The 26,990-nt window shown below is 41.6% G+C and overlaps 3 protein-coding genes across 5 annotated transcripts in view; 1 reads left to right on the top strand and 2 right to left on the bottom strand.

The window, feature by feature from the left end:
- Positions 1 to 17: 17 nt before the first annotated feature.
- On the bottom strand, positions 18 to 7,824 carry xrcc6 (X-ray repair complementing defective repair in Chinese hamster cells 6). Its single transcript, XM_010895503.4, has 13 exons — positions 7,662 to 7,824; positions 6,635 to 6,730; positions 6,220 to 6,332; positions 5,942 to 6,083; positions 5,459 to 5,710; positions 4,938 to 5,124; positions 4,591 to 4,777; positions 4,314 to 4,482; positions 4,006 to 4,167; positions 3,205 to 3,334; positions 2,904 to 3,004; positions 560 to 676; positions 18 to 388 (listed from the first exon to the last, which is right to left on the bottom strand). Exons 2-13 carry the CDS (start codon positions 6,705 to 6,707, stop codon positions 189 to 191), a joined length of 1,833 nt encoding a protein of 610 aa, XP_010893805.2. The 5' UTR covers positions 6,708 to 6,730; positions 7,662 to 7,824; the 3' UTR covers positions 18 to 188.
- Positions 7,825 to 8,307: 483 nt separating this feature from the next.
- Positions 8,308 to 11,863, top strand: desi1b (desumoylating isopeptidase 1b). 2 transcript variants are annotated; one of them, XM_034292424.1, is made up of 8 exons: positions 8,308 to 8,403; positions 8,505 to 8,588; positions 8,670 to 8,792; positions 9,006 to 9,027; positions 9,218 to 9,287; positions 9,569 to 9,678; positions 9,852 to 9,974; positions 10,376 to 11,863. In XM_034292424.1, exons 3-8 carry the CDS (start codon positions 8,702 to 8,704, stop codon positions 10,467 to 10,469), a joined length of 510 nt encoding a protein of 169 aa, XP_034148315.1. In that variant the 5' UTR covers positions 8,308 to 8,403; positions 8,505 to 8,588; positions 8,670 to 8,701; the 3' UTR covers positions 10,470 to 11,863. The 2 variants fall into 2 exon arrangements, with proteins under 2 accessions (XP_034148315.1, XP_034148314.1); XM_034292423.1 differs by having other exon boundaries at positions 8,330 to 8,792.
- Positions 11,864 to 18,491: 6,628 nt separating this feature from the next.
- shisa8b (shisa family member 8b) overlaps positions 18,492 to 26,990 on the bottom strand; it is a 30,557-nt gene continuing 22,058 nt past the window's right edge. For both annotated transcript variants that reach the window (XM_020046424.2, XM_013133783.3), the window contains 2 exons: positions 24,285 to 24,389; positions 18,492 to 19,453 (listed from right to left, as the gene is read on the bottom strand). In XM_020046424.2, coding sequence (XP_019901983.2) covers positions 18,981 to 19,453; positions 24,285 to 24,389 — 578 coding nt within the window. In that variant the 3' untranslated portion in view covers positions 18,492 to 18,980. The remainder of the gene's footprint in view (positions 19,454 to 24,284; positions 24,390 to 26,990) is intronic.

The raw sequence follows: 26,990 nt of genomic DNA, 5'->3' as shown, positions 1-26,990 counted from the left end.
GAAGACACTAAAAACCATTAAGTTTTTCCATCTGTTTTTATTACAAAGTTAGAACATGTAAATGAAACTAACAAAATCGTCTTAATGTCAACGTAAATTAGAAGCGTATTTTTCCATTTTAAGTACATCCTTAGGTCAAAGCAATCATCTGACAAGAACACAGACAAACACATTTCGACATCCACACATCAATTGGCAAGCTGTGCCGTCAGGGCGTCTATTAGTTCTTGCTTCTTGGTCCCAGTGACTTTCACCCCAAACTGCTTACAGGCGTCCTTCAGTATGGGCACAGTCAGCTTATGCAGGGTATTTTTCTGTACGTGACCCCTCAGCTCATCCTCAGAGATATCCACCTTAGGCTTCTTTTCTGCACCACCTGCTGCCTCAGCTGAACACACGCGCCCAGGAAATCACAAAAACGTCGAAATATTTCAACATTCAGAGGCAGCTTCTTGCATCAGCTACTACAGTTCTTTCTATTTACCAGACCCAAGTCAAAATCTCTCCTGACACATAACAAGTGAACAATACACCACAATGGAGATCATAGCTTAGTCACCTGGTTTGCGTTTGTTTGCGGTTTTTCCCTCTGGGTTGTAGTCAGCAGGGTACACAAGATCTTTGAATTCCTGAGCCAGTGAACCAAGACGCTCGTCCATCATTTCTATCTTGGGCACTGAGAGAAAGACAAAAAGACACAAGAAAAGCTGAGAGGTTGAGCATTGCTTATATATTTATTCAAAGTCACAGTATACCAGTAAAACTCCTGGTCACAGCATGAATGGTGGCGGGGTAGGATGTTGGATAGGGCTGCCTTGTCTTGTTGTACTGCTTCGGATGCCTGCAAGCTCAATCATGGTTGTTGGCCAGGGAATGTGCTGTTCACCAACTGTGCATGTGCCCCATTTATTATAGAAGTTGATGAGTAACACCTTAGGGCATTGCAAAATCACCTACATTCATTGACATTTTCTGTGGAAATATAGCCTGCAATTTTTAAGCAAATGTAGCCTAACAAACAGTTTTACACCTGCATCTGTGCTTTACAGTCAATATTTTTGAAACATCAGGAAACTTTCGTCTTATACGGGAGACCATACATGCAATGTTGTTCAAGTGAAAAAAAGTGATGGACATCTTAGGCAATAAGACATGTATAATATTTGCAGGTTTTACGAACAGAACAACACCGCTCCTGAAAAATGAAAAGGACATTTTATTCTACATGGAACTGTTAAAAAGTTACAGTGGGGAGAACAAGTATTTGCAGGTTTTCCCACTTACAAAGCATGTAGAAGTCTGTAATTTTTATCATAAGTACTCTTTAACTGTGAGTGACGGAATCTAAAACAAAAACCCAGAAAATCACACTATGATTTTTAAGTAATTAATTTGCATTTTATTGCATGACATAAGTATTTGATACATCAGAAAAGCAGAAATTAATATTTGGTATAGAAACCTTTGTTTGCATTTACAGAGATCATACGTTTCCTGTAGTTCTTGACCAGGTTTGCACACACTGCAGCAGGGATTTTGGCCCACTCCTCCATACAGACCTTCTCCAGATCCTTCAGGTTTCAGGGCTGTCGCTGGACAATACAGACTTTCACCTCCCTCCAAAGATTTTCTATTGGGTTCAGGTCTGGAGACTGGCTACAAAACTCCAGGACCCTGAAATGCTTCTTACAGAGCCACTCCCTAGTTGCCCTGGCTGTGTGTTTCGGGTCGTTGTCATGCTGGAAGACCCAACCACGACGCATCTTCAATGCTCTTACTGAGGGAAGGAGGTTGTTGGCCAAGATCTCGCGATACATGGCCCCATCCATCCTCCCCTCAATACGGTGCAGTCGTCCTGTCCCCATTGCAGAAAAGCATCCCCAAAGAATGAGGTGTCCACCTCCATGCTTCACCGTTGGGATGGTGTTCTTGGGGTTGTACTCATCCTTCTTCCTCCAGCTCTATTTCTGTCTCAACAGACCACATGACCTTCTCCCATTCCTCCTCTGGATCATCCAGATGGTCATTGGCAAACTTCAGACGGGCCTGGACATGCACTGGCTTGAGCAGGGGGACCTTGCGTGCACTGCAGGATTTTAATCCATGATGGCGTTGTGTGTTACTAATGGTTTTCTTTGAGACTGTGGTCCCAGCTCTCTTCAGGTCATTGACCAGGTCATTGCCGTGTAGTTCTGGGCTGATCCCTCACCTTCCTCATGATCACTGATGCCCCACAAGGTGAGATCTTGCATGGAGCCCCAGACCGAGGGAGACTGAACATCATCTTGAACTTCTTCCATTTTCTAATAACTGCACCAACAGTTGTTGCCTTCTCACCAAGCTGCTTGCCTATTGTCCTGTAACCCATCCCAGCCTTGTGCAGGTCTACAATTCTATCCCTGATGTCCTAACACAGCTCTCTGGTCTTGGCCATTGTGGAGAGGTTGGCGTCTGTTTGATTGAGTGTGTGGACAGGTGTCTTTTATACAGGTAACGAGTTCAAACAGGTGCAGTTAATACAGGTAATGAGTGGAGAACAGGAGGGCTTCTTAAAAAAATAAATACTAAAAGGTCTGTGAGAGCTGGATTCTTACTGGTTGGTAGGTGATCAAATACTTATGTTATGCAATAAAATGTAAAATAATTATTTAAAAATCATACAATGTGATTTTCTGGATTTTTGTTTTAGATTCTGTCACTTACAGTTGACTTACAGACCTCTACATGCTTTGTAAGTAGGAAAACCTGCAAAATCAGCTGTGTATCAAATACTTGTTCTCCCCACTGTATGTTTAACCAGAAGTCCCCTGTATAAAAGGTTAATATATTTTGGTTAAGATTAAGGTTAGGGTAAACTGGGTTTCTGGTCCCCACTAGCACAGAAAAACGTGTGTGTTCCTTACTGGTGTGGTCCTCTATCTCCTCTGGGGCCATGAGATCTAGAGCCAAGGCTTCAAGGTTCCTGAAGTGTTTCTGGAGGACTGGGTTTTCAAATGCATCACACCTTAAATCACAGAGGAAATATAGACAGACAACACAGGAGTGGGTGGAATAAGTTCACTCTCAAAGTCCCAAGACACATGTAGGTCATATATCCTCTGACATTTACATCAGTTAGAAAATATAGTGTCTCCCTGGTGCCTTCGCTGGTAGGAATCTACTGAATTCAAAATGTGATGCATCACTGTAATTAAAGAGTCATACCGGTATTTGAACCGCAGCTTTTGTACAATCTCCTTCATCTTGTCAACCTGCGAGTCAGATGCAGTGGGTAACTGTGGGGTGTCAAGGGTACGGATGTCATCCGCGTAGGGCAGGAAGATGCCATGGAAACCTGACACACACACACATACACAAGTTTGTACAGCTATCCTTATGGGGACCAGAAAATAGAAATTGCATGCTCCCTTGCCCTAAACCTAACCCTTACCCTAACCTCAATAAAGTAACATTTATGCCCAAACTTTACCTAGATGTAATGCCTAACCTTAATCCTAAACTTAACCAACAACGCCTGGACCTTAAAGAAACCCCAATTCTAACTATAAAATCAATTGTAAGTTTGACCCTAAACCTAAACCCTGAGCCGGAAATTGACTTTTGCCTCACGGGGACCGGCAAAAGGTCCCAATTAGGTCAATTTTTTCTGGTTTTACTATACTCATTGGGACATTTGGTACCCATTCGTTCAGTAAGACCTAACACACACACACACACACACACACACACACACACACCTAAACCATTAGCGCAATCTTAAAAAAAACCATCCCTGAGCCTCTGTTGGCCCTTGAAATGCTGATCCTGTGAAAAGTACTGTATTTTACATAAAAGGAGCAGATTTTAATCTCATTGGTCAATTAATGGAGGAGACAGTCAACCAATCAAGGTTGTCATGATGCGCCACGTGGTTGCTAAGTGAACTGTCACAAAATCCCTTGTAGATAGCCAGTATTTGAGCTGCTGAAGTAAACTGACTGCTGAAATAGGTGCCAATGACTTTACCTGGAGCAGCAATTTGGGCTTGCCCCTCATCCAGCTCCTCTCTCTGGGGGACCAGCGCCAAGAATCGTGGGGGTGAGTTACGGATCCGTGTATATTTACACAAAGCAAACACATTCCTCTCACTACACCTCTTCAGCAAGGCTGTGAACATACAGGCACTCCCTGGGATGGAACAACAGTGGAAAGGGGGTTACATTTGGAAAAGATAATGGAAGCATGGGCTGACTAATTAGATTACATTTGGTAGGCAGGTATGTCAGACTTTCTTCCCTATAAGTGACACATTCACAGTACTCAGGGACACACACCTGTGACCATCTCCTCCTCTGGGTATATGAAGACAGGTGACCTGAGATGGTGGTGCAGTTTGAGGCGCTCCATTGGCTTGAACCCAATTAGCTCCAGTCCCGGGTCAGAAAACTTCTTTATCACATCCACCTCATCTTTCTCCATCACTATCTGCTTGCTTGCATACACCTAAACAGAGGAACATGCACAAAAAAATTATATATAGACTACTGACAGAAATAAGGATTAATAGCTAATATATCTATATATTTCAATTTGAAATTTCATCTTAGTTACCTGAGCTCTCTTGGTGTCGCTAGGTAGCAGCAGGCTGCCAGTCTGTGTGTGGTAGAGGCGGGTCTTGGTGCGTACAGGCTCATTGTTGTCTTTGAAGAGCTTGATGGGGTTAGGCTTCCTGGCCTGTAGGGCTGTAATGTACACACCCACCGCCACATTCATGCCTTCCCCTAGACACAAATTCAGCCTGAGACAGGGGAGATTGTCAGCATCCCGAGGCCAAATTATGTAGGGACAGAACACTTTTACACATTTGAAACACATTCACATGTCATGTATAAACAGAGAGCCCCGCCCAGTAATGGTTGGGGGGGGATGCTAGCGGGCTGGATCAGTGGAATATTTACCGTGCAATGGATCTCTTCTTCATTTCCTTGGCCCGGACCCTCTTCTTGAGGTCTTCCAGTTTCACACAAGGCTCCATCTGAAGGCCCAGCTCAGCATCATCCTCGGGGGGGCTGACCACATCGCAGAAGAAGATGGAGACGTCAAACCCACCTGGCTTCATCAGATGCATCAGGTCAATCACTACACCTGTGGGCAGAGCGTGTGAGTAGAATGGAGCGTAGCGCAAGTCAGCCGCAACGCTGAGCGGCTTGCCATCTTTTGGGATTGGCGGCACTCTGTCCTGCTCCGATTTCACTCCCATGCCACGCGACTGATGACTTCACGCCGGCAAGCAATCGGTGGATTTTCCAAACGTTCGGCTCCGCTCACATCCTCTGACTGTTTGTGTTGTCTATTTCAGGCCACTTTTCAGACCCCTCCAACTCAGTTACCACACAGAGGCCAACTGCAGTAGGGACGTTTATTTAAATGTAGTGTATTTTTGATAACAGTGCACGCCCTTTCTCCAGTCCAGACTTACCAGTCTCTTTGAGGTCACCTGCCTTGGTGCGGGCCTGGCGGTCGCGTTCGCTGTCGCCCTCGTGTGGCGAGTCTCGGCAGGTGAATATCATCAGCCGTTTGTGGGAGAGCCGCAGTTTGATGTCACTGTAGAGATTGGAGCAGCACCACAGGGCCTCGCCCAGGTTGGTCTTCCCACTGCCCATCGTCTTTGCTGCCACCTTGGCACCGTCCTCCCCACGCAGCCCATCCACGTCTTGCACCCGGCCGGCACCTACAGAAGACAGGGAGGGGAAAGAGGTGGAGACAAAACACAAGGATGGAAAGATAGGGCGCCAAAGGGAAGACAAACCAGGCAGCAAGAGAGAAGGGTGGAGAAAGAAAAAGACAGGCAGAACAGAATGGACACATCAATACAGACTGTATAGTAGCAAAAGGGAATGTTTCAGAAGACTCCAGAACTCTTTCAAAACGTATACATAAACTCTAAGCGAGAGGGACATACCTGGTGTGTCCAGGTCATGGTAGACATACACATGTTTGAAACTGTTCCTTGGGTTTTTGCTCTGTTCTGTCCCATAGAAAACGAGAGCCACAAGGTCCTTGTCACTGCTGATGATCTTGCTGGTGTAAACGCTACGAACACACTGAGGAGGGACAATTCATACTGTCAGAAGACAATGCAGGAACACAGAGAGACAGAGAGGGAGGGGATGGGGTAAATAACAGATGGAAAACTAAAAGCCAAAGCAGAAAGAGAAACAGAGAGTGACAGATACATACCTGCATAGTCATGTCAAACGGGGTGAGCTCTCCACTCTCCTCCTTGATGAACATCTCCTTGGAAGCGTCCACCAGAAACACCAGGCTGTCACGCCCTGTTGTCTTATAGTCCACTGGGGTGAGGGATTTTGTTTACATTACAAAACATGTAAAACTCCATTCTTTTCAGTAGCGAACCAGGAAATACACATCATGACACCCTGATGAAAGCTGATATGCATTGGTGTATATTTTAATAATGATTTGGCCCACACAATAAAGGGCATTTCATTTTCAAATTGACATAAGTACTTGGATTTGTATTTTTTCATGCCACTCAGTAACCATTTTTGTAATTATTTCTCTCCAAGAGCACCTGTAGTACATTTTGTAATACCTGAAGCACTTGATTATGTCACCTTTAAATGTTTCTTACCTCCAGACTCCTCCCCTTCCTCTCCATCCAAATCTTCTTCCTCATTTTGGTAGTAGGCGTTCCATTCTGCCATTGTGGCAATGCGCTAGTCGTGCCCTATAGATGGAAAGGACACAAACATGTGCATTTTAAATAATTATATCCACAATTCACATTACACCACAAAAGATTCCATTTCAAGCAGACGCAGAGCTTTAATGGGAACCAATTAGAGGTGCACACAATAATGTTTTTTTTTATAATTATAAATAATTATTGCAAAGCAGATTGAAAGAAAAATGTATTCTTTGGATCTACAATATACACTATTTAGTTAAAGAATACTTATGCTGACATTGAAGTGATAAACCTCCACATTTGCTTTATCATTCCATAATGAATTTAGGAGCTGCCCATCTGTGACCCCCACCTTGCCAGTTAGTTAGCCAAAGATCTGACCTGTGGATGATTGCTAGCTAAAGAATAAAACATAGAAATGGAACAAAAATGTCTGCCACTCAGAAGATGAAAGAATTATAAAAATAATAAAAATAAATGTGCCCTTGACAAACATCTTTAATAAAGTTGCATGATAAGATAAATACCAATGGGAGATTTTGTTGTTACTCTCACCCTAGCAGCATTGCAAAGCTCATTGTTAAATATATATTGATTTAAGGAGTTAGAAACAGCTTCCAAAACGTTTTCTTTCGCAAAACGAACACACTCCTTGTTGCAGCGTTCATGACAACTCCGGACTGGGAACTTGAACATCCCAAACGTTAGTGAATTGGAAAACTCACTAAAAAAAATTTGTGGGGGGGGGGGGGGGAACTCAGTCAGTGTCCTACAGCTCAAAATGTTCGCCATCACGATTACTGATGTCATAGTTTGACCAGTTTAACAACTGAGGAGCAACTGCTATGAATACAAGTTTGCCCCTTCCTGTAGAATGTGGGTACGATCAAGCGGGTTAGCTTAGCAGCCATTCATCAAAACAAACAACAATGCACTCTAATTTCAAGTATATAGGAGAATAAGTACATACCCCGGGCAACTGTATGATGTTACAAAACTAGTTTAAGTGGAAAATGCCAGCTACACCTTTTCTTTTCTCTTGATCCAGATGTCTATCTATCAAGACTATTTGGCGCAAGCTCTGTCGCGACGTGAACGCGCATCACATTTTCTACAGTGAACATGTCAGTGGAGTCGGTTAATGAAAAGATAAAGGTATTTAGCGCCCTCTACTGAGTGATTGGGCAGGAGACACAGTGTTTGTATAATTGTGCAAATATGTTTCATATCGATTGTAAAACTCGCTTGAATAATCACACGATTTCTAATTGTTATGTTTGATTGAGTCTGTCAATCAAAAGATGATGTAGGTCACATGCACATTCAAGAGACAACTGGAATTCAGACAAGACTACTCGGAATTCTCCCACCACCCTAAAAAAGTGTTCCAAGCACCGGGTTGCTTTGAAATCTCCGACTCAGTGTAAAACGAGTTCTGACCGGGAAAATAAGTGGTGCGAGCAAGACAACTAGGGAAGTAATTTGGTTGTAATAAATCAATAGAAAGTGTGATTAAGTTGAAATATTTCAAAAGAAAAACAAAAAACATGTCGCATTCGGATATCTCTGAATTCCGAACATGGCATTCACTATCCCGTCACCGTCCACTTTTTGTGTAAACTGGCTAGCTAGATCCGGGTTCCTTATTTCTTGAACCCACTGTGTTGGATATGTCACAGTGACACAGCATCAACATATAGACCCACTAGGATGTAAGCTGCAACAAAAAGAACTGTCTGTGTTGTGGTCGTGACTTGTGAAATTCACTTGCTATTCGTTAATATTTATTTTCATATTTTTCAATTTCTCCCAGTATGCTGTACTCCATTTCTGACGACTTGTGATTGTTAATGGCATAGCCAGAACGATCTTCACTGCTGTAAGGTTAGCTTGTCAGGTACAGTACTAGCTAAGTTAACTGCTGACTAGGAAGGTTGCTAACATTAGTTTGTAAATATTGTCATTGGTGTCAACTCAGCACTCCAAACGAAGGTTACAGCAAATTGAGTTATGGATCCAAACAACGCGACATACCCTGTTAAACTGTACGTTTACGACATTTCTAAAGGAATGGCTCGCCAACTAAGCCCACTCATGCTAGGTAAGTCCCCGAACGTTTTGCTGGTTGTCTGCTTGTTGGAGTTGTTGTTACTGCAGATAATGACGCTTGTAGGGATTACGACAGTCCGGGGATTGTATAGGGCCTATGTGCTGAACATAGTCACCCTTTTTTGTATTCCAGCTATTGCCTAACCGCCTGCAACATTTATATTTAATGTATATAACAAAAATATATATTTTATTCTACTCACAGGGATACAGCTAGATGGAATATGGTGAGTCAATGACATAGCGTTTCTTAGAAATGTTGATTTTTGTGAGAGAATGGTGGGGACAATCATCAAAAAAGAAGTCATTTGATACCTGTAGAAAATCTGTATAACCTGCAGTATATTTCTTTTACACAGTTCTCATGAGTTTTAATCTCTCAATGTAAACTTAACAGTAGCCTATTTCCACTCTCAGGCACACTGCCATTGTTGTCCATGGAGAAGAGTTCTTCTATGGGGGAGGGGGCATCACAAACTGCCAACCTGTAAGATGTTATTGTATTATCTTCTACTGTAAACATTTAAGTTAAATTATCTAGACCTTTGCCTTTCTGCGTTTCTCTGTAGCGTACAGAAGTTTAACTTAAAGCAGCCCCAATAAATTGTGATACAGAGGGAGTCCTGGTGCTAAGCTGTTCAGAGTTGTTAAGTACTCTCTGCAGGCCAACAGTTAGACTTATTGCGATGTTTGTGCCTTTATAACTGTACAGTGGAGGTCAATAGAGCAAGCAGGGGATGTTATATCATTTTTTTCTCTTTTTTCCAGGGTGAGACATCCCTGGGCGAACCGAACTCCATAATAGATCTGGGTACCACAGAGGTGACTGTGGATATCTTTATGGAATACCTGACATCACTGGGAGAGTCCACATACAGGTGAGGCTGAGGCACTGGAACACCTTCACTTACCATTCATTTGTATGTACTATATGCATGGCAAAGTGGCGTTAGATACAGAAACGTTCTCTTTATCTCCCTCCCTCCCCTCTTTGCACTGTCCCAATCTTTACCTCACACCCTGTGCCCCCCTTGCCACTCTCTGTCTATAGGGGGAACCAATACCATCTATTTGAGTGGAATTGTAACACTTTCAGTAACGAGGTAGCCCAGTTCCTTACAGGCAGCAAGATCCCTGCCCACATCACAGACCTGCCAGCTGAAGTGCTCTCAACGTGAGTAACCCCTCTCTCCCCTTCTCAGAATCCTGTTGTCAGATACGTTGGGATTTGTACAGGAAGGTGCCAATGCGATATTGCTGCTGTCTTCCGAGCACATCATTTCAGCGAGCAATAAGGGTTGAAATTCCTACTCTTGACACCTTTTTGCAGTATCTTTTACCTGCATCATTTTATCTACTCTTAATACTAGATTAGATAATTATTCATCAGTCTTGAATAGATGTTTGTTTTACACACATTTACACATAGTGTCAAGAGACAAATTACTCTGTTTCTTTTTCAATGTTTGATGTAAATCAGGATGGTTTGTCCAAGAACTGCGTGGAGTTCATCATTTAACTCCGCCAATTTTCAGATTAATGTGTTCATGTTGCGTTCCTCTCTGTCACCTGCAGGCCTTTTGGTCAGGCAATACGCCCTCTCCTGGACTCCATCAGTATTGCACCTCAAGGGGGCAACACCTTCAACGGACAATATGGCCAGAGATAATTATGTAATTATGAAATGACCCATGTGAAGGTCGGGAGATCTGCAGCTCTGGACCATTGCGAGTCCCTTACTGGTGTGTGTCAGTCAGCAGGCCAGGGAACAACCCAACCTGACATATTTAATACTGTAACACCATCTCAGCCTGACACCACCACTCCCCTCACTCCCAGCCTTAATATGATACCACCTACTATACCCTTTTTACTATAAAGTTGGCCTGTGATCTAGGGGTATGTTTGAGTACGGATACCCAGATGGGCCATACGTGTATATGAATTAGTTGGAGCGTTTTCTTTCTCTATATGAGCCCATGATCAGCTGAATGTCAAACTAGAGAGCTGCAGGGTGTCTCTCTAAAGCCAGAGCTGTAGCTCTTTCTGCCATGAGTGGGTAGGGGTTGGGCGTTCTTTCACATACCTACTGTTTTAAATAACTATGTATGCTGTTAAGCTATTTTGATGTTATAATTTGTTTATTTTTTTCAATTACCATGACATTACTGCATGGTACTCCAGAGAGGGAGAGAATATAAGATAAAAATGATTGAAAATTAAACTACTAATTGTTACGTTGTATGTGAAGACATGACAACACTTGACAAATTCTGACTTGCACTTGTCTTTGTTTTATGAGATTGCTCATTCATCATATCGCCCTTCCAAATTTCTCTCTAGCTTGTGTGAAGTTACAAAATGTCTGGAACATTCCTTAAATATTGTGTTTTTCCATAAATTCTGGGCTGAGGATTCTGGATTTCCTGCTTATTTTCCTCTAATTCTAGGATCATTCAATGTGGATTTCTGTATGACCTGTCAATTTAGGTTAACTAAATAATTTGGCTGCTCTAGTCTTGTCAACGTTTAACCCTTGAGAACATCATCACGCACAGACTCAGGATCACCTAGCTATGACCTCAAAGTACAGAATGTGCTTTTACTGCAATACACTGAACTTCATTTTTCTAGATTTTGTGTACTATTACCTCTCAAATGAGCAGGAATACCCAATATATAGGCTTTTTCAAATTGGAATGACATTGAGGAACTTCACAGGCATTTCACAGGCTTAGACCTATTAATATATTAAGAGTCATGCTATTCTGCATTTCCCCTTTTTTCAATAATTGTGTTGCCATTTATTTTTATCTTCTTATTTATAATAATAATATATACATTGCTGTCTTTGTACATTACACATTTTCATTGAGTACCTAATGTCATTATGAACATATCATTATAACTGTTGTATTAAGATGAAAATACTTATTCATTAATATTTTGTATTGAGTCAGAATAGTAATATCCCGTAAAACGATATCCTTCTGTCCACTATTGTAGTGTAAAGATCCTGTTTCTATTTTGCCTCCGCTTGATAAAGACAACTTCTCTATGGTATGGTTGTATGTGTCCTTTTGTGTTAATCCACCCCATTTAGGCAAGAACAACCAGAAGGAAAGCATTTTACAGTAAAATATACACTCACCTAAAGGATTATTAGGGACACCATACTAATACTGTGTTTGACCCCCTTTCGCCTTCAGAACTGCCTTAACTCTACGTGGCATTGATTCAACAAGGTGCTGAAAGCATTCTTTAGAAATGTTGGCCCATATTGATAGGATAGCATCTTGCAGTTGATGGAGAATTGTGGGATGCACATCCAGGGCACGAAGCTCCCGTTCCACCAAATCCCAAAGATGCTCTATTGGGTTGAGATCTGGTGACTGTGGGGGCCATTTCAGTACAGTGAACTCAGTGAAATCGAGACTCATCAGACCAGGCAACAATCTTCCAGTCTTCAACTGTCCAATTTTGGTGAGCTCGTGCAAATTGTAGCCTCATTTTCACATTTGTAGTGGAGATGAGTGGCACCCGGTGGGGTCTTCTGCTGTGGTAGCCCATCCGCCTCAAGGTTGTGTGTGTTGTGGCTTCACAAATGCTTTGCTGCATACCTCGGTTGTAACGAGTGGTTATTTCAGTCAAAGTTCTATCAGCTTGAATCAGTCGGCCCATTCTCCTCTGACCTCTAGCATCAACAAAGCATTTTCGCCCACAGGACTGCCGCTTACTGGATGTTTTTCCCTTTTCACACCATTCTTTGTAAACCCTAGAAATGGTTGTGCGTGAAAATCCCAGTAACTGAGCAGATTGTGAAATACTCAGACCGGCCCGTCTGGCACCAACAACCATGCCACGCTCAAAATTGCTTAAATCACCTTTCTTTCCCATTCTGACATTCAGTTTGGAGTTCAGGAGATTGTCTTGACCAGGACCACACCCCTAAATGCATTGAAGCAACTGCCATGTGATTAGTTGATTAGATAATTGCATTAATGAGAAATTGAACAGGTGTTCCTAATAATCCTTTAGGTGAGTGTACATCATTGTGCGAACAACTTAGATATATGGTTATTGTGCTACTGGTAATAACACTTCAAAAGTACATTTGTAGAGGTAAATGTCATGTTGGCAATGTAGTATTTATGGTTCCAAAGTGGTAATGACCGCAGTAATGGTAGTAGCCAAGGAGCTGAGGGTCACAGGCTAGGAGCTTGTTATAGTGACCTATTTGGGTGGTTTGTAATGTCCTGGTCTCATTGCAGTCTAGCAACTCCCTCAGGCAGCTCACGTGCCTGAAAAGCTACTCGACGTCATTAGGTGGGTAAGCGTGCACAAAAGTGTTTTACCCACATGACTGTCAGGTGTGGAAATGGGCTGAATGGCTTGGCATGGATGACTAGGAGGAAAGCTACATGCTAAATTTACTCCAAAATCCAGTCTATTTTGAAATCAGGCTGGTGATGACCTAAAACGGTTCATGAGTAGTAAATCAAAATGTTGCCTTTCCCTTTGAGCTGACGTTCTACATTTTGCGTCATGTATCTTTTGACAAGCCACCAAAGATGATCTGGTATATCCCTTCGTGCATTTAAGTTTATGGGGCTTTTCATGCTAAAATAGTTTACATATGATAAAAAAACAAAGTAAGGTTTGAGACACTACAAGTCAATGTTGAGAGCATCTTTAATGTTCAAGAGCTGTGGTAAATCCAAAGCCTTCCCATTCAAGCCTAGAGCCTTTTTTGCACTCCAAAAGGAATATAGTATAATTTGGATCCAACATAAAAAAAAAACCTCAAGAAGCCTATTCCAGATTGGTGTAAACATTTCAAAATGTGTATGGCATTTGTCAAAAACCAGTGGCAACCTGAAATTATCCAATCGATAGCCTTTAGGACCACTGAAATGCATAGGAATTCATGAAAATATGGGTTTAGTGTGAAAGGAATTATATCTAAACAAAAACACTCAGTCTGGATGCTTTGGTAGCTTTATGGTTTCACCCACATTGTCAGCAGAAATTTAATTAAAGCATGAATTATTGAATACATTGTGATTATTCTTTCACTCAGATAGCCAGTGAAGAGACTTAACTAATACCAATGTTTTTTTTGGATACTTGTTATACCCAGATTGTCCACATGATGGGGGTGGTGATTTTCTAGTCTCAGAACTGATCAGTCTTTGTATTGAGTCCACTAATATAAAACTCCACTTGCCAAGTAGACAGCCCCTAAACCCTACACCCTTGTACTCAAGAAGGCAATTAATGCTGCATCCGCCTTTGATGAGGATTGTCCTTAGAGAAAGGAGCGAGTGCTCCGGGTCTATCTACGTTGAGATTAGTGTCCAGCTCTAGACAAACTACTGTCATCTCTAGTTCACTCTAGGCCATTTACCATTGGAATAAAATGGTCAATGGTTCTTAAACAGGTTGGCTCTACCTTCATTTAGTTTCTCTAAAAAATGTGTGGGATGCCTCTACTTTTATATCTGCTTGACTATAGGAATTTTAGGAATCAACAAACCAGTGCACAGCTTGAAGGTGTCAATTAAAACAGGTGAAGAATGCCGTGAAGCCTCTTAATGTCTTTGGTGACGAAGTCTTCTCAGCCGTAGAATGCAGTCCATCCTACCCTTTTCAGCTGAGACTCAGTGTTAGAGCTGGACAAATGAAAGATGCCAAACAGTGTTGCTAATTGTATCTTTTTTAATCAATTATACAAATAACACCTACGGTCTCTTTGAAAGAGACATTTATAAGTCTTACAATAGTTAATTCTATTTTATCTTAGAAGTCAGAGGCATCAAAAACATTAAACAGACCTTAAAGAAAATGTCCATATACAGTCAGTACAGGTATAAATAAGTAATTTGGTCTGCACTATAAGTAAGTTTTGCTCCATATTCATACATCCTTAATCACTTTAATGAATCACATAATATCATACACATACTATCTCACCTCTGTCAAATAGTTCACTGGTCATAGTTTCTTACACATTTATTACTGCACTGTATACTTTTCACTGAAGTAGGTCTATTTTTCTATATGCATTTGGCCTAGTTGTCTTTTTCTGTAACAATCTATGCAGTAGATTCAGTATTTTGCTGGTAACAGCTTTGACAGTAACTACTTCAGGTGTACAGTGTAAGCCAGTCTGAGGTATGGACCTACAACTAAGCGGAATATATCCCCAGTCAAACAACATCAAAACATCTGGGAGTCCCTAAGAGGTATTGTGCAATATGCAGGTGAAAGTTTTCATGTCCCCTGTTAGCAAACCCACATTGTCAACAACATTGTCAACAAAACTTCTTCGTTATTTTTGAATAGAAATTCCATTCATTTGACTCTGATTCTCTGTACTAGATACAGTATGATGCCTATACAACAGTGAGACTAAGTAGAATGGGAATACAGTACAAATTGTAGTCAATGGCCTAGTCTGGGTTTAATTCTTTCGACAGTGTAGAGTTTCCCTAGATTTATTTTTCTTCCTTTATGGTAAGCTATTATAGAAACAAGAAATGCATTCCACCAGGAACAAATCCAAAGATCATAAAGCCCTTATGAGATCATAATATTGAAATGCTAAGACATAAAAATAACATTATATACACAACAGAATAATACTGAAATATATAGCTAAACACATGGTTTTCAGACACATTTCCCCATAAACCCTAAAATTTGGTATTATCTGTGAAGCCATGTATCGCCCATCAAATGTTACCTGCATGTACAAGAATACATATGTACATATATATATATACAGGTGCTGGTCATAAAATTAGAATATCATCAAAAAGTTTATTTATTTCAGTAATTCCATTCAAAAAGTGAAACTTGTATATTATATTCATTCATTACACACAGACTGATATATTTCAAATGTTTGTTTTCTTTTAATTGTGATGATTATAACTGACAACTAATGAAAATCACAAATTCAGTATCTCAGAAAATTAGAACATTACTTAAGACCAATACAAACATTTATTTTTAGAAATGTTGGCCACCTGAAAAGTATGAACATGAAAAGTATGAGCATGTACAGCACTCAATACTTAGTTGGGGCTCCTTTTGCCTGAATTACTGCAGCAATGCAGCCTTTTAAAGGCCTTTGCAGTTGTTTTGGGTTAATTAGCTGATTAGTGTGTGGCAACAGGTGACTTCAATATTGAACCATTTCACAATATTAGTTACTGAATTTGGGGTTTTCATTAGTTGTCAGTTATAATCATCAAAATTAAAAGAAATAAAGACTTTAAATATATCAGTCTGTGTGGAATTAATGTATACATTTTACAACTTTCACTTTTTGAATGGAATTACTGAAATAAATCAACTTTTTGATGATATTCTAATTTTATGACCAGCACCTGTATACAGTACCAGTCAAAAATGTAGACACCTACTCATTCAAGGGTTTCTTTATGTTTACTATTTTCCATATTTTAGAATAATATTGAAGACAATGGAATCATGTTGTAATAAAAAAGTGCACAACAAATCAAAACATTCATATATTAGAATATTCAAAGAAGCCACCCTTTGCCCTGATGACAGCTTTACACACTCTTGGCATTCTCTCAACTAGCTTCATGAGGTAGTCACCTGGAATGCATTTAACAGGTTTGCCTTGTTTAATTAATTTTAAACAAGGCACACCCATTAAATGCATTCCAGGTGACTAACTCATGAAGCTGGTTGAGAGAATGCAAAGAGTGTGCAAAACTGTCATGAAGGAAAAGGGTGGCTACTTTAAACAATTTACAATATGATATGCATTTTGGTTTGTTTAACACTTTTTTGGTTGCTACATGATTCCATATGTGTTTTTCCATAGTTTTGATTTCTTCCCTATTATTCTACAAAGTGGAAAACAGTAAAACTAAAGAAATTCCCTTAAATGACATGAAGTGTTCAAACATTTGACTGGTACTCTATGTCATAATTTATCCCAACAGAACATAAAGCACATTTATTATCTTTAAGTACAAGGGGACACCTTCATTCAGTTGGGAATGATTCAGAGCTTCAAAACTATTATTTAACTACAGAAATATATATAATATAAAGTATTTATATTGCTTCATCTGTTCTCTCCCCTTTTGACAACCCTCGCCAGTTTGTGCTGCTTGCACTGTTTTGGCTCTGTGTTGACTTCTTTCATTGTTGTGGTAGTGTGTTTCACAATTTGTTTTGAGGCTGTAATGCTAAAATGTCCACCTATACAGTCTCACAATGATTGGCGTTGCATAGGATCTGCTTGGTTCTTGAGGAGGGGAAGCATTCAGTACAAAACAGAGCTGAGATTTTGACTTTTTTTCTGCTGTTGTTGAAAAACGTTTGTTATAATAGCTTTTATTGATGTGGGAGTCATACGCACAATGTCTGGTAATTTCAGTTATGTTTATGGTGTAACTGCGATAGTACACAGTCATACACAACACCTACCCACATTCTGGGGCTGTGGGCTGATGGGGCTAGGAAACAGCTTGGAGGAGCCTTTGTCGAAGCAGGGGGCCAAATGGTTATTAGTTACAGTGTCTGGAGCCAGAGAAAGAAGGGAACATGAGCAAGTGGTTGGACGGAAACAGCAAATAGTTCTCCTGAAAAAACTGATAGACCTGATGAGTGAAAATAGGGACATTAAACAAGGAAAGAATAGGACAGATTGAAGAAAATGATAGAGAGAAAAGGATCAATGAAAAGAATAGGTGGTGAAATAGAAAGAGAGGGAATAGAAAGAGAAGAAAGAGAATAGGAGAAATGGACAGGGGGAATAGAAATATCATAGAATGACGAGTTGCTTAGTTGTATAACAGGTTAGTTGTATTCATTTCATTAATACTCCACTTCCACAAGTGGATTCATCTGAAGTGTGTAGCTAAAGCATCAAATTCTGCCTTATCGGTCCTCAGAACGCATGTTCTGCCCGTTGTCTCTGTTTTAGTGCTACTGCAAGAGGTACTACCATTACTGATCAACTGCCTATTATGTGGCTTTTAGTCATGGTTGAACAAAATAAAGTATCCTAATTTTCAACATTTGCATTTTAGTCTTTTAGCCGGCACTTGTGTCCACAGCAACTTACATTACTGATTGTGCACATTTACTACCTATAGTACTTCAGATCTGTTTTTCTGTTATTCTTAATACAGTTCTTGGATTTTTGTCACTGCCCTGTTCAACCAGTAGATGACCCACTTGTAGACACACTATGCGTGTCATTTTAAGAGTCTGGTTGCCTTGGCAACACCTCAAGGCGCCCTGGTCTGTGCCCTTTACTGTCGGTACATCAGGGGGAAGACATGGAATACCACCAGCCAACACTCTTCCACTGACAGCATTCACATACACAACATACAGTACACGCACTGCTCCAAGATCTGTTTGTGTTTTTGCTTACTCCATTGTCATTGCCAAGCCTTGATATTTCCATAAGGAGTGGACAAGAGAGAAGAACAGTGCACCCAGTGATGACTCTTAAAGGAAGAAAAACGTGCAACGTGCATAAACCCCTCCTCCCCCGAGCATGATGCCTAGTGTGATCTCTCTCGGTCTCCCTCTTTCTCTCCCGCCTCTATCTCTCTTTATTTATCTTTTACTCTCCCCTTTATCCCTCATTATTTTTCTTTCTCTCTCCCCCTCTGTCTCTCTTTATTTAGCATTATCTCTCCCTCTTTCTCTCTCCCCCTCTATCTCTCTTTATTTAGCATTTTCTCACCCCCTCTCTCTCTTTGTTTCTTATTCTCCTGCGTCAGGGTGTGATGAAGTGATGAAGGTATTGTCCCCTTTGTGTTGATGTGGCCCTTGGGTGCCACTAGCTCAAACACCCTGAGATCACACTCTTTCCAGGGGCAGAGAGGGGAGCTTATTATGGGATGTATGGCACCGGCAGAGGAATGGCAGCAGAGTGCTGTCCATGGAGAGCTGTGGTAGAGAATGGTTTAGTGTATCAAGGAGATGTGAGGCTGTGGAAGGTCGGGGTGCCGAGGCTCAGAGCTTGTTCTCCGTCTTCATCACTTTCTCTGATGTCTGTTGGAAAGTTATTGTACTGATACTGACACCCCATTTCGTCCAGTGTCCAGGAAACACCTCTGTGTCCCAAATGTCTAGCTGTCTGTTCCCATATCTGTGTCCTCTATGGGTGCACTCGGGATCAAACGGTGACCTCTGTCTTGCTGTTGGTAGAGTAGCTCTTATGCCTAGTGTGGTGGTAGTAGGATGGGTGGCTGTACGGCGCAGGGTGGTTGAGCAGTTCTGGCAAATTCTCCACACTGTGCTGTCTCCTGGTGGAGTAGGCGTGCCGGCGGGCCGAGCTGTGCCCAGGATGGGAGGTCTGCCTCTGGACATGCCGTCCACTGGTGTCCCAGGCTTTGAAGGCTGAGCTGGAGAACAGGGGGTGGCTGGTGGTCTTGGACAGGCGGGAACTCTCCAGGTGGTTCTGGGGGATGGTGATGGAGAGGGGTGCATGGATGTCGCGGTGCGAGGGCAGCTGGTGCTGGTCCTGGTGGAGGTAGGATTTGTCTTTGGGGTGCAGGGAGATTGGCTGGAAGGCTGGAGCGGGCGTCTGGTACTGGGAGAAGTCCATTAAAGGGTAGCTCTTATAGTATCCCCGAGAGGCAGTGTCCGCTGCAACACAGAGGAACAAGACCGTTAAGCCACAGATTTAAACAGTCAGAACAAGAACACTGCGTTGCCCTGGAAGAGGTCCTCAATTCCGAGATGAACAAAAATACCAGAGTTCCATCTCTGAATGAAGACAGAGCCAGACAATCCTGTGCAGCCTCAAGGTGTGTGTTATAAATAGGGTGGGCATTGGGCTGCCTGGATGTCACAGAGCATCAGCTCAGGGGGACAGGGACAGCCTCCATCTCAACGGTGAGGTCAGTGCCTTCAGCCCTCATGTGTTGTTTGTCTCCATGGACAAACATCAGTGCAGTCAATTGTCCTCTCTGAGCTGTGGATTTGAGTCACATCATCCGATTTACACAAAGGGTGACTGTTGCTTTTGTTTTCAAATGCAGCACTGAAGTTGGGTCAGTTCTATTCAACTTCAGGAGATTTGAATATACAACCCTGTTTCCAAAAAAGTTGCGTGAAATGCAAATAAAAACAATGCAATGATGTGAAAATCATTTATCCCTATATTTATTTCAAAATAGTACAAAGACAACATATGTTGAAACTGAGAAACTTTTATTGTTTTTGGAAAAACATATACCCATTTTGAATTTGATGCCAGCAACACGCTTCAAAATAGTTCAGTGTGGATATTTTTTATTTCTTGGAGAATTGCTGATCATCGCCTGAATTGTGAGAATGGGAATTAAATTGATCGGGACACAGGACATGTGTATATACTGTTGTGTTTATGTGTATGTGTCTGAGTCCATGATATTGTTATTTTGTTATGTTATGAATGTGTGTATGTGTTTGTATCCATATGTGCGTGAGTGAGCGCGTGTCTCATTTGCAGATCAACATGGTCAGCCAGGGGATCTGTGTGTGTGCTGCCTGGACACTCATTAGAACCACTGAAATAAATCTATTAGAGAGAATGAATGCTTCTAAGAGGAAGTCAGAGTGCACTTTGGGTATGGAATACTTTCCATTCCTCTCTAGTGAGTGAATCGCCCTGAAAAGTACTCTATGGAGTGACAGGGGTTTATCTTCCTGTCTGTCTGTTTCTGTGTATGGTGTTTTTTGTCTCTTTCTGTGTATGGTGTATTCTATTGACCCATAAAGGTAACTTAGTGTAATAAATTACACTGAAAAACTACACCTGCAATCATTTACTTATCAAAAATAAAATGCATTTCCATAGTGCCGAAAAATAAATACACTCATAGCTTCAATAGATGGGTATTCTCTTTGGCTGAAATAACGTAGCTAATTGTTTTAACTGTCTATCAGTCTTATATCAACTGGGAGGAAAGTTTGCCCGCTCTTCTTTACAGTGCTGCTTCAACTGTGTCTTCTTCCAGGGCATTCTTGCATACATGGCCCACTTCAAGTCCCCTCACAACATTTTGAAAGGATTGAGATCTGGGCTTTTACTTGGCCTTTCCATAACCCTCCGTTTCTTCTTTTTCAGCTATTCTGTTGTAGCTTAGCTTGAGTTTTTTGGATCATTGTCCTGATGCAAGATCCAACTCCAGGTCAGCTTTTTAAAAGATGGGCTCACATTGTGCTCAATAATTCTCTGGTACAATATGGAATTCATGATTGACTCAATGCTGGCAACTTGTTCCTGAGACTACAAAGCAGCCCAAGGTTGGTGTTAGCTTCTGTTCAAAAGCAGCATTCAGTTTTCACAAAACATTGCATCTGGCATTGCGGCCAGTAAACTACAGGTGTTGTCTGGCAGAAATCTGTCATACCTTGATACTCTTTTTTGAGAGCAGAGGCTTCTTTCATCCAAAACCTCAATGTAGGCCAAGTTTGTGCAGTCTTTATCTGACAGTGCACATCGACATTGACTGTGGCAAGAGAGGTCAGTGGATCCCTTGATGTCGCCTTGGGGTTCTCAGTGACTTCCATGAGCATCTTTCAGCTCTTTGCCTGAATTTGATGGGATGAACTGTTCTATGTAGTATTCTGGACTTTTCTTCATTTGTAGATCCGTCAGACAGTGGAATTATGTACGGTAAATTGCTAGGAAATTGTTTTGTACCTCCCAGACACACAAGCATCAATAATATTTGTTTTCCAATGGCCTCGGATAAGTGTTTCTTATCTTGGCATGATTTGTTACCACCCATTTGATTAAGACTGATCCAGACGAAGGTGTACTATCTTTTTCCGAATTCAGGAAGTGCATTACTGCTTCTTTAAATTGCATAAATGTCTTCTATGTGTACTATTTAGTTTGATTTGTTAATTCAGTTACCTTTATCAATAAATGTGGTTATAATTTAGCCCAAATATCCATGTGTCCAAAAAATGGACTTTCCAGGGAGTGAATGGATAGAAAAGGTTGTTACTTAAGTTGTCGCTTAACAAATCACATAAGTTACATGGACACTCTCTATGAAATAATACATTTCCAATGTTTTTAAATCACTATCGCTTCCACTGCCTCCCACAGAAACACAATATCTAAGGTCTTTCAGTCCAGTATTGCATGTAAAGCACAGATTCAACAATATTGACCAGGTTGCTTGCTTGAAAGTCTTGTATAGAATGCAAGTGACTGGTAGATTGAGTAAGCAAAAATATTAAATCAAACATCGAGTATCTTTCTAATCATCATGTTAATTATTATCTCATGGACAATGTTTTAAACCACTCTAAAACATCAAAGATACAGTTGTCTTTCTGAACTGAGCTACAGGACAGGATGAAAACTGCCCAGGGATGTGAACATGAGGCCATTAGGATCAAGTACTATGTATTGACTCCACAAAACTGACCTCAGTGACTGAGTAAGAACAATATGAATATTCAGAATGAAGTGGCCTGGGTGGTCCAATAGTCTGGTCTGCTGCCTGGTGTATATGTGGGTTTATTTCAGAAATCAACTCCTTTATCATTCTCCACTTTCCTGTCCATTAAAGCATAAAATGCCAGGAAAAATACAGAATAAAAATATTTCAAAACAACATTTCTAAAGAAACATATCCAAAGGATACACCTTTGGCAGCATGGTTCTGGCTGCATCATAGTAGGGGTGTGCTTAATATCTGCAGATGCTGGGAAGGGTTTCAAATGTAGACACCGAATTGAGCTAAGCAAAGGGAAAACACTTGGGGAAAGGGCTTCAGTCTTACATGGGTTGACTCAGGGAAATATGTATATGTACAGTGGAGAGAACAAGTATTTGATACACTGGCGATTTTGCAGGTTTCCCTACTTACAAAGCATGTAGAGGTCTGTAATTTTTATCATAGGTACACTTTAACTGCGAGAGACGGAATCTAAAACAAAAATCCAGAAAATCACATTGTATGATTTTTAAATAATTATTTTACATTTTAATTGCATAACATAAGTATTTGATCACCTACCAACCAGTAAGAATCCAGCTCTCACAGACCTTTTAGTGTTTATTTTTTTAAGAAGCCCTCCTGTTCTCCACTCATTACCTGTGCTAACTGCACCTGTTTGAACTCATTACCTGTATAAAAGACATCTATCCACACACTCAATCAAACTCCAACCTCTCCACAATGGCCAAGACCAGAGAGCTGTGTAAGGACATCAGGGATAGAATTGTAGACCTGCACAAGGCTGGGATGGGCTACAGGACAATAGGCAAGCAGCTTGGTGAAAAGGCAACGACATTTGGCATAATTAGTAGAAAATGGAAGAGGTTCAAGATGACGGTCAATCTCCCTCGGTCTGGGGCTCCATGCAAGATCTCACCTTGTGGGGCATCAATGATCATGAGGAAGGTGAGGGATCAGCCCAGAACTACATGGCAGGACCTGGTCAATGACCTGAAGATAGCTGGGACCACAGTCTCAAAGAAAACCATTAGTAACACACTACGCCATCATGGATTAAAATCCTGCAACACATGCAATGTCCCCCTGCTCAAGCCAGCACATGTCCAGGCCCATCTGAAGTTAGTCAATGACCATCTGGATGATCTAGAGGAGGAATGGGAGAAGGTCATGTGGTCTGATGAGACAAAAAAAATGCTTTTTGGTCTAAACTCCACTTGCTGTGTTTGGAGGAAGAAGAAGGATGAGTACAACCCCAAGGACACCAACAGCATGGAGGTGGAAACATCATTCTTTGGGGATGCTTTTCTGCAAAGGGGACAGGACGACTGCACTGTATTGAGGGGAGGACGGATGGGGCCATGTATCGCGAGATCTTGGCCAACAACCTCCTTCCTTCCCTCAGTAAGAGCATTGAAGATGGGTCGTGGCTGGGTCTTCCAGCATGACAACGACCCGAAACACACAGCCAGGGCAACTAAGGAGTAAGAAGCATCTCAAGGTCCTGGAGTGGCCTAGCCAGTCTCCAGACCTGAACCCAATAGAAAATCTTTGGAGGGAGCGGAGTATTGCCCAGCGAAAGCCCTAAAACCTGAAGGATCTGGAGAAGGTCTGTATGGAGGAGTGGGCCAAAATGTGTGCAAACCTGGTCAAGAACTACAGGAAACATATGATCCCTGTAATAGCAAACCAAGGTTTCTGTACCAAATATTAAGTTCTGCTTTTCTGATGTATCAAATACTTATGTCATGCAATAAAATGCTAATTAATTACTTAAAAATCATACAATAGGATTTTCAGGACTTCTACATGCTTTGTAAGTGGGAAAACCTGCAAAATTTGCAGTGTATCAAATACTTGTTCTACCCACTGTATGTTCATAGTAAAAAAAAATATATATATAATGAATTTAACTGATACTCATCCAAGGAGGATGAACACTTTGTTGTTTGAGTGTGAGAGTGGTTGTGTGTGTCTATGTATGTGGCGACAGTGTGTCAGTGTGTGTGTCTTACCCACTGCCCTGAGGGAGGTGTACTTGTTGACGCCCAGTCCGCTGAGGTTGCTGTGAGCTGGAGGCATTCCTGGGTAAAATGCTGAATTGTTCAGGTGGTAGTGCTCTGTAGGGAAGAAGAAAGGACAGTTAGAAAGAGAACAGACAGAGATTAATGGAAGAGGGAGGGAGAGACTGAGGGCTAAAGAGACAGAGATAGAGACAACATTCAAAATGCCTTATTTCCTTTATGATCATGTCTTTATAGTCATGTTTTTTAATTTGTTTTTGAGCTCCTTCTCTGTCAACGTAAAAACAAATGTTTCCGGCAACAATAAAACCTGTTCAGTAAAATAAATTATAGAGTAATAAACCAACACACCAGACACCATACTGTTTGAATGCTCTGAACATTTGTGACTGGGATTAAGAATTCTTCTTTTCCGATCTTTCACAGCCCAGCGCCGTCTACTGCACAGGGCTGTTTTGAAATGGGAAAATGGGTTCGCAAGTGTTTAATGAGGTGTAACCAATTAACAATGGAACAAAACACACTAGTTGAAAGAAATGCATCAATGAGTGCTGCTGGCAGAGCCTGTGTCTGCCATGCTGTCAGGGGGCACAAGAAAAAAAGTGGGACACAGGTTGCATAGAGCGCAGCCTTCAAACACACCCTGAATGGTCACATGAACTGGGGTCAGTCAATAGCCTATACGAGCACATAGGCATAATGATTATTTCTGCAAGCCAGTACACCGACTTACAGATCCCAAACTTTTTTCCCTCTGTGATCCACAGAGACATCAACCCTGAGTGTACAACTGGATGTGTCTATAAATGTGTGACCTCTAAATGTTGACGGCTCTGTTGATTGATTCGGATTGAACTTGTATCCTCTTTTCCCCAAAGTAATTTACTACTTACAGTGCATGTGTGTGAGTGCGGCGTATGGGTGGAGGTAGGAGTTTGTGTGTGTACATGCATGCGTACATGTGTCCGCGTGCTTGCGGAGCGTGTGTGTGCAGTTGTGTGAGGGCACGTGGGTTTGACTGGTGTTGTGGACAGGTTGAAAGCAGTGTAGCTTCAAAGCGTTTCATCACAGCAGAGACTGACAGACCTGAGAGACGCACAGATCACTGAGCCAGCCCCTTCAATACTAATCTCATTCACTACTACACACAGAGGTAGAGAAAGATGAGTGCAGAGAGAAAGATGCTAAGAGTGGGAGATAGGAAACAAGAGAGAGGGAAAAAGGGAGAAGTAGAGTGGAAAAGGGGGAGGACAAGAGAGGGTGGAGGATGGGTCATGAGTGAGTGAGGGTGGAGGAGGAGTGGAGATGGCAGGTTGTGTGTAAAGTAAATTAGGAAATTGTGCTGAAGTAAGAAAGAACGAGATGTCAGACGTTAGCCATAAAACTTCAATTTGAGCTCCAACATACACACGCTCGCACAGGTCGTCCAAAACCCTTCCTTCATGTGCAGTCTGGTACAGTAAGCTGATTAGCTGCGAAGATGGCTCTTATGTTCTTCTGTAGATTTACACTCTACCCCAGGAGGCAACTAAAGCTGCTGTCACTGCATCTCCGACCTCTCAAGGGGAGGGCTTACTGGCTGTTCATTTCACATAGGAACACGAGAAGGGTTTAAGAGGGGATATAACTTCTACTGTGTCTAATGACTTTGAGCAGATAGAAGAACATACGAACCTCCGCGGCTTCGAACTAACTGTGACTAGCAGAGCAGGAGGACCGGGCCAACTGCTACAGGCAGAACAAGTGTGCAGACCCACCTAGGGTCTGTTACAATGACTACTGGTCTTGTGTTCCGCACAGAGCATCGTACCTCCCACTTAGATGTTTGGGAGGGGAGCCACGTTGGCTTGGACTGAAGGGGACAGAGGACGTGGGGGGTCTGTTCGGGGGAGGTGGTTGAGTGGGGAAACAGGGAGCCCTATGGGGCCTAAGTTAAGTCGTTCTGCCACCTACAGGACCCTCATCAGGGCTTCTCATTCTCAGCCTCTGATGATTAAAGCTCTGTTTTGTACTCTTCTGCCTCCCCTCTAGTGGTTCATTTATCTTTTTGGCAGCACACAGACACATGAAGGGGGGGGGGGGGGGGGCAGTGATTGGCCCCTGCGTGTGATAAAACTTCAAGTGGAACTGACAATGTATCAACTGTTTTGCAGATATCAAAGAAATATACAGTTATAATATACACAAAAACACCTCACTGGCAGTTCATGCTACAAAACCATAAGAGCTTTGGGAAATGAGCAATCTGTTCCTGGAAATGTCATGATATAAGATATGTCACTGTTAGGGTTTCATGTACTTTCAATTAATGAAAAAAAATTATTGTGCAAAAATAATGTGTGGTTGGAAATGTTAACACAAACTAGTCAGAGCAATGAATACAGTCAGTAATAATCTGTTTTGAGATAGATCATAGCTCATTACTTTTGTTACTTATTTCATACAGCCTTTCTCGCTCATCTTCATTAAGGGTACTAAGCATTTTTGAGATAACTGTAAATAAATATAAATCAGTGAAGAATTGTGTCATTTAAACATTCAGTAAGGGACTGATCGTGGTTTATAACATGGGGTGTCCAGAGGATAAAGCCCCCCAGAGGATAAAGCCCCCCAAAAATATGAAAATGGTTGACGTCCCACAAGCAAAATATATTTTCACATCAACTTCCTCGAGCCTTTGAAAAAAAATATGACCCT

This window comes from Esox lucius, chromosome 5 (genome assembly GCF_011004845.1).
Source record: "Esox lucius isolate fEsoLuc1 chromosome 5, fEsoLuc1.pri, whole genome shotgun sequence".
Taxonomy (NCBI): Eukaryota; Metazoa; Chordata; class Actinopteri; order Esociformes; family Esocidae; genus Esox; species Esox lucius.
The sequence above is the reverse complement of the archived record's forward strand: the minus strand, read 5'-3'. Positions and strand labels throughout refer to the sequence as shown.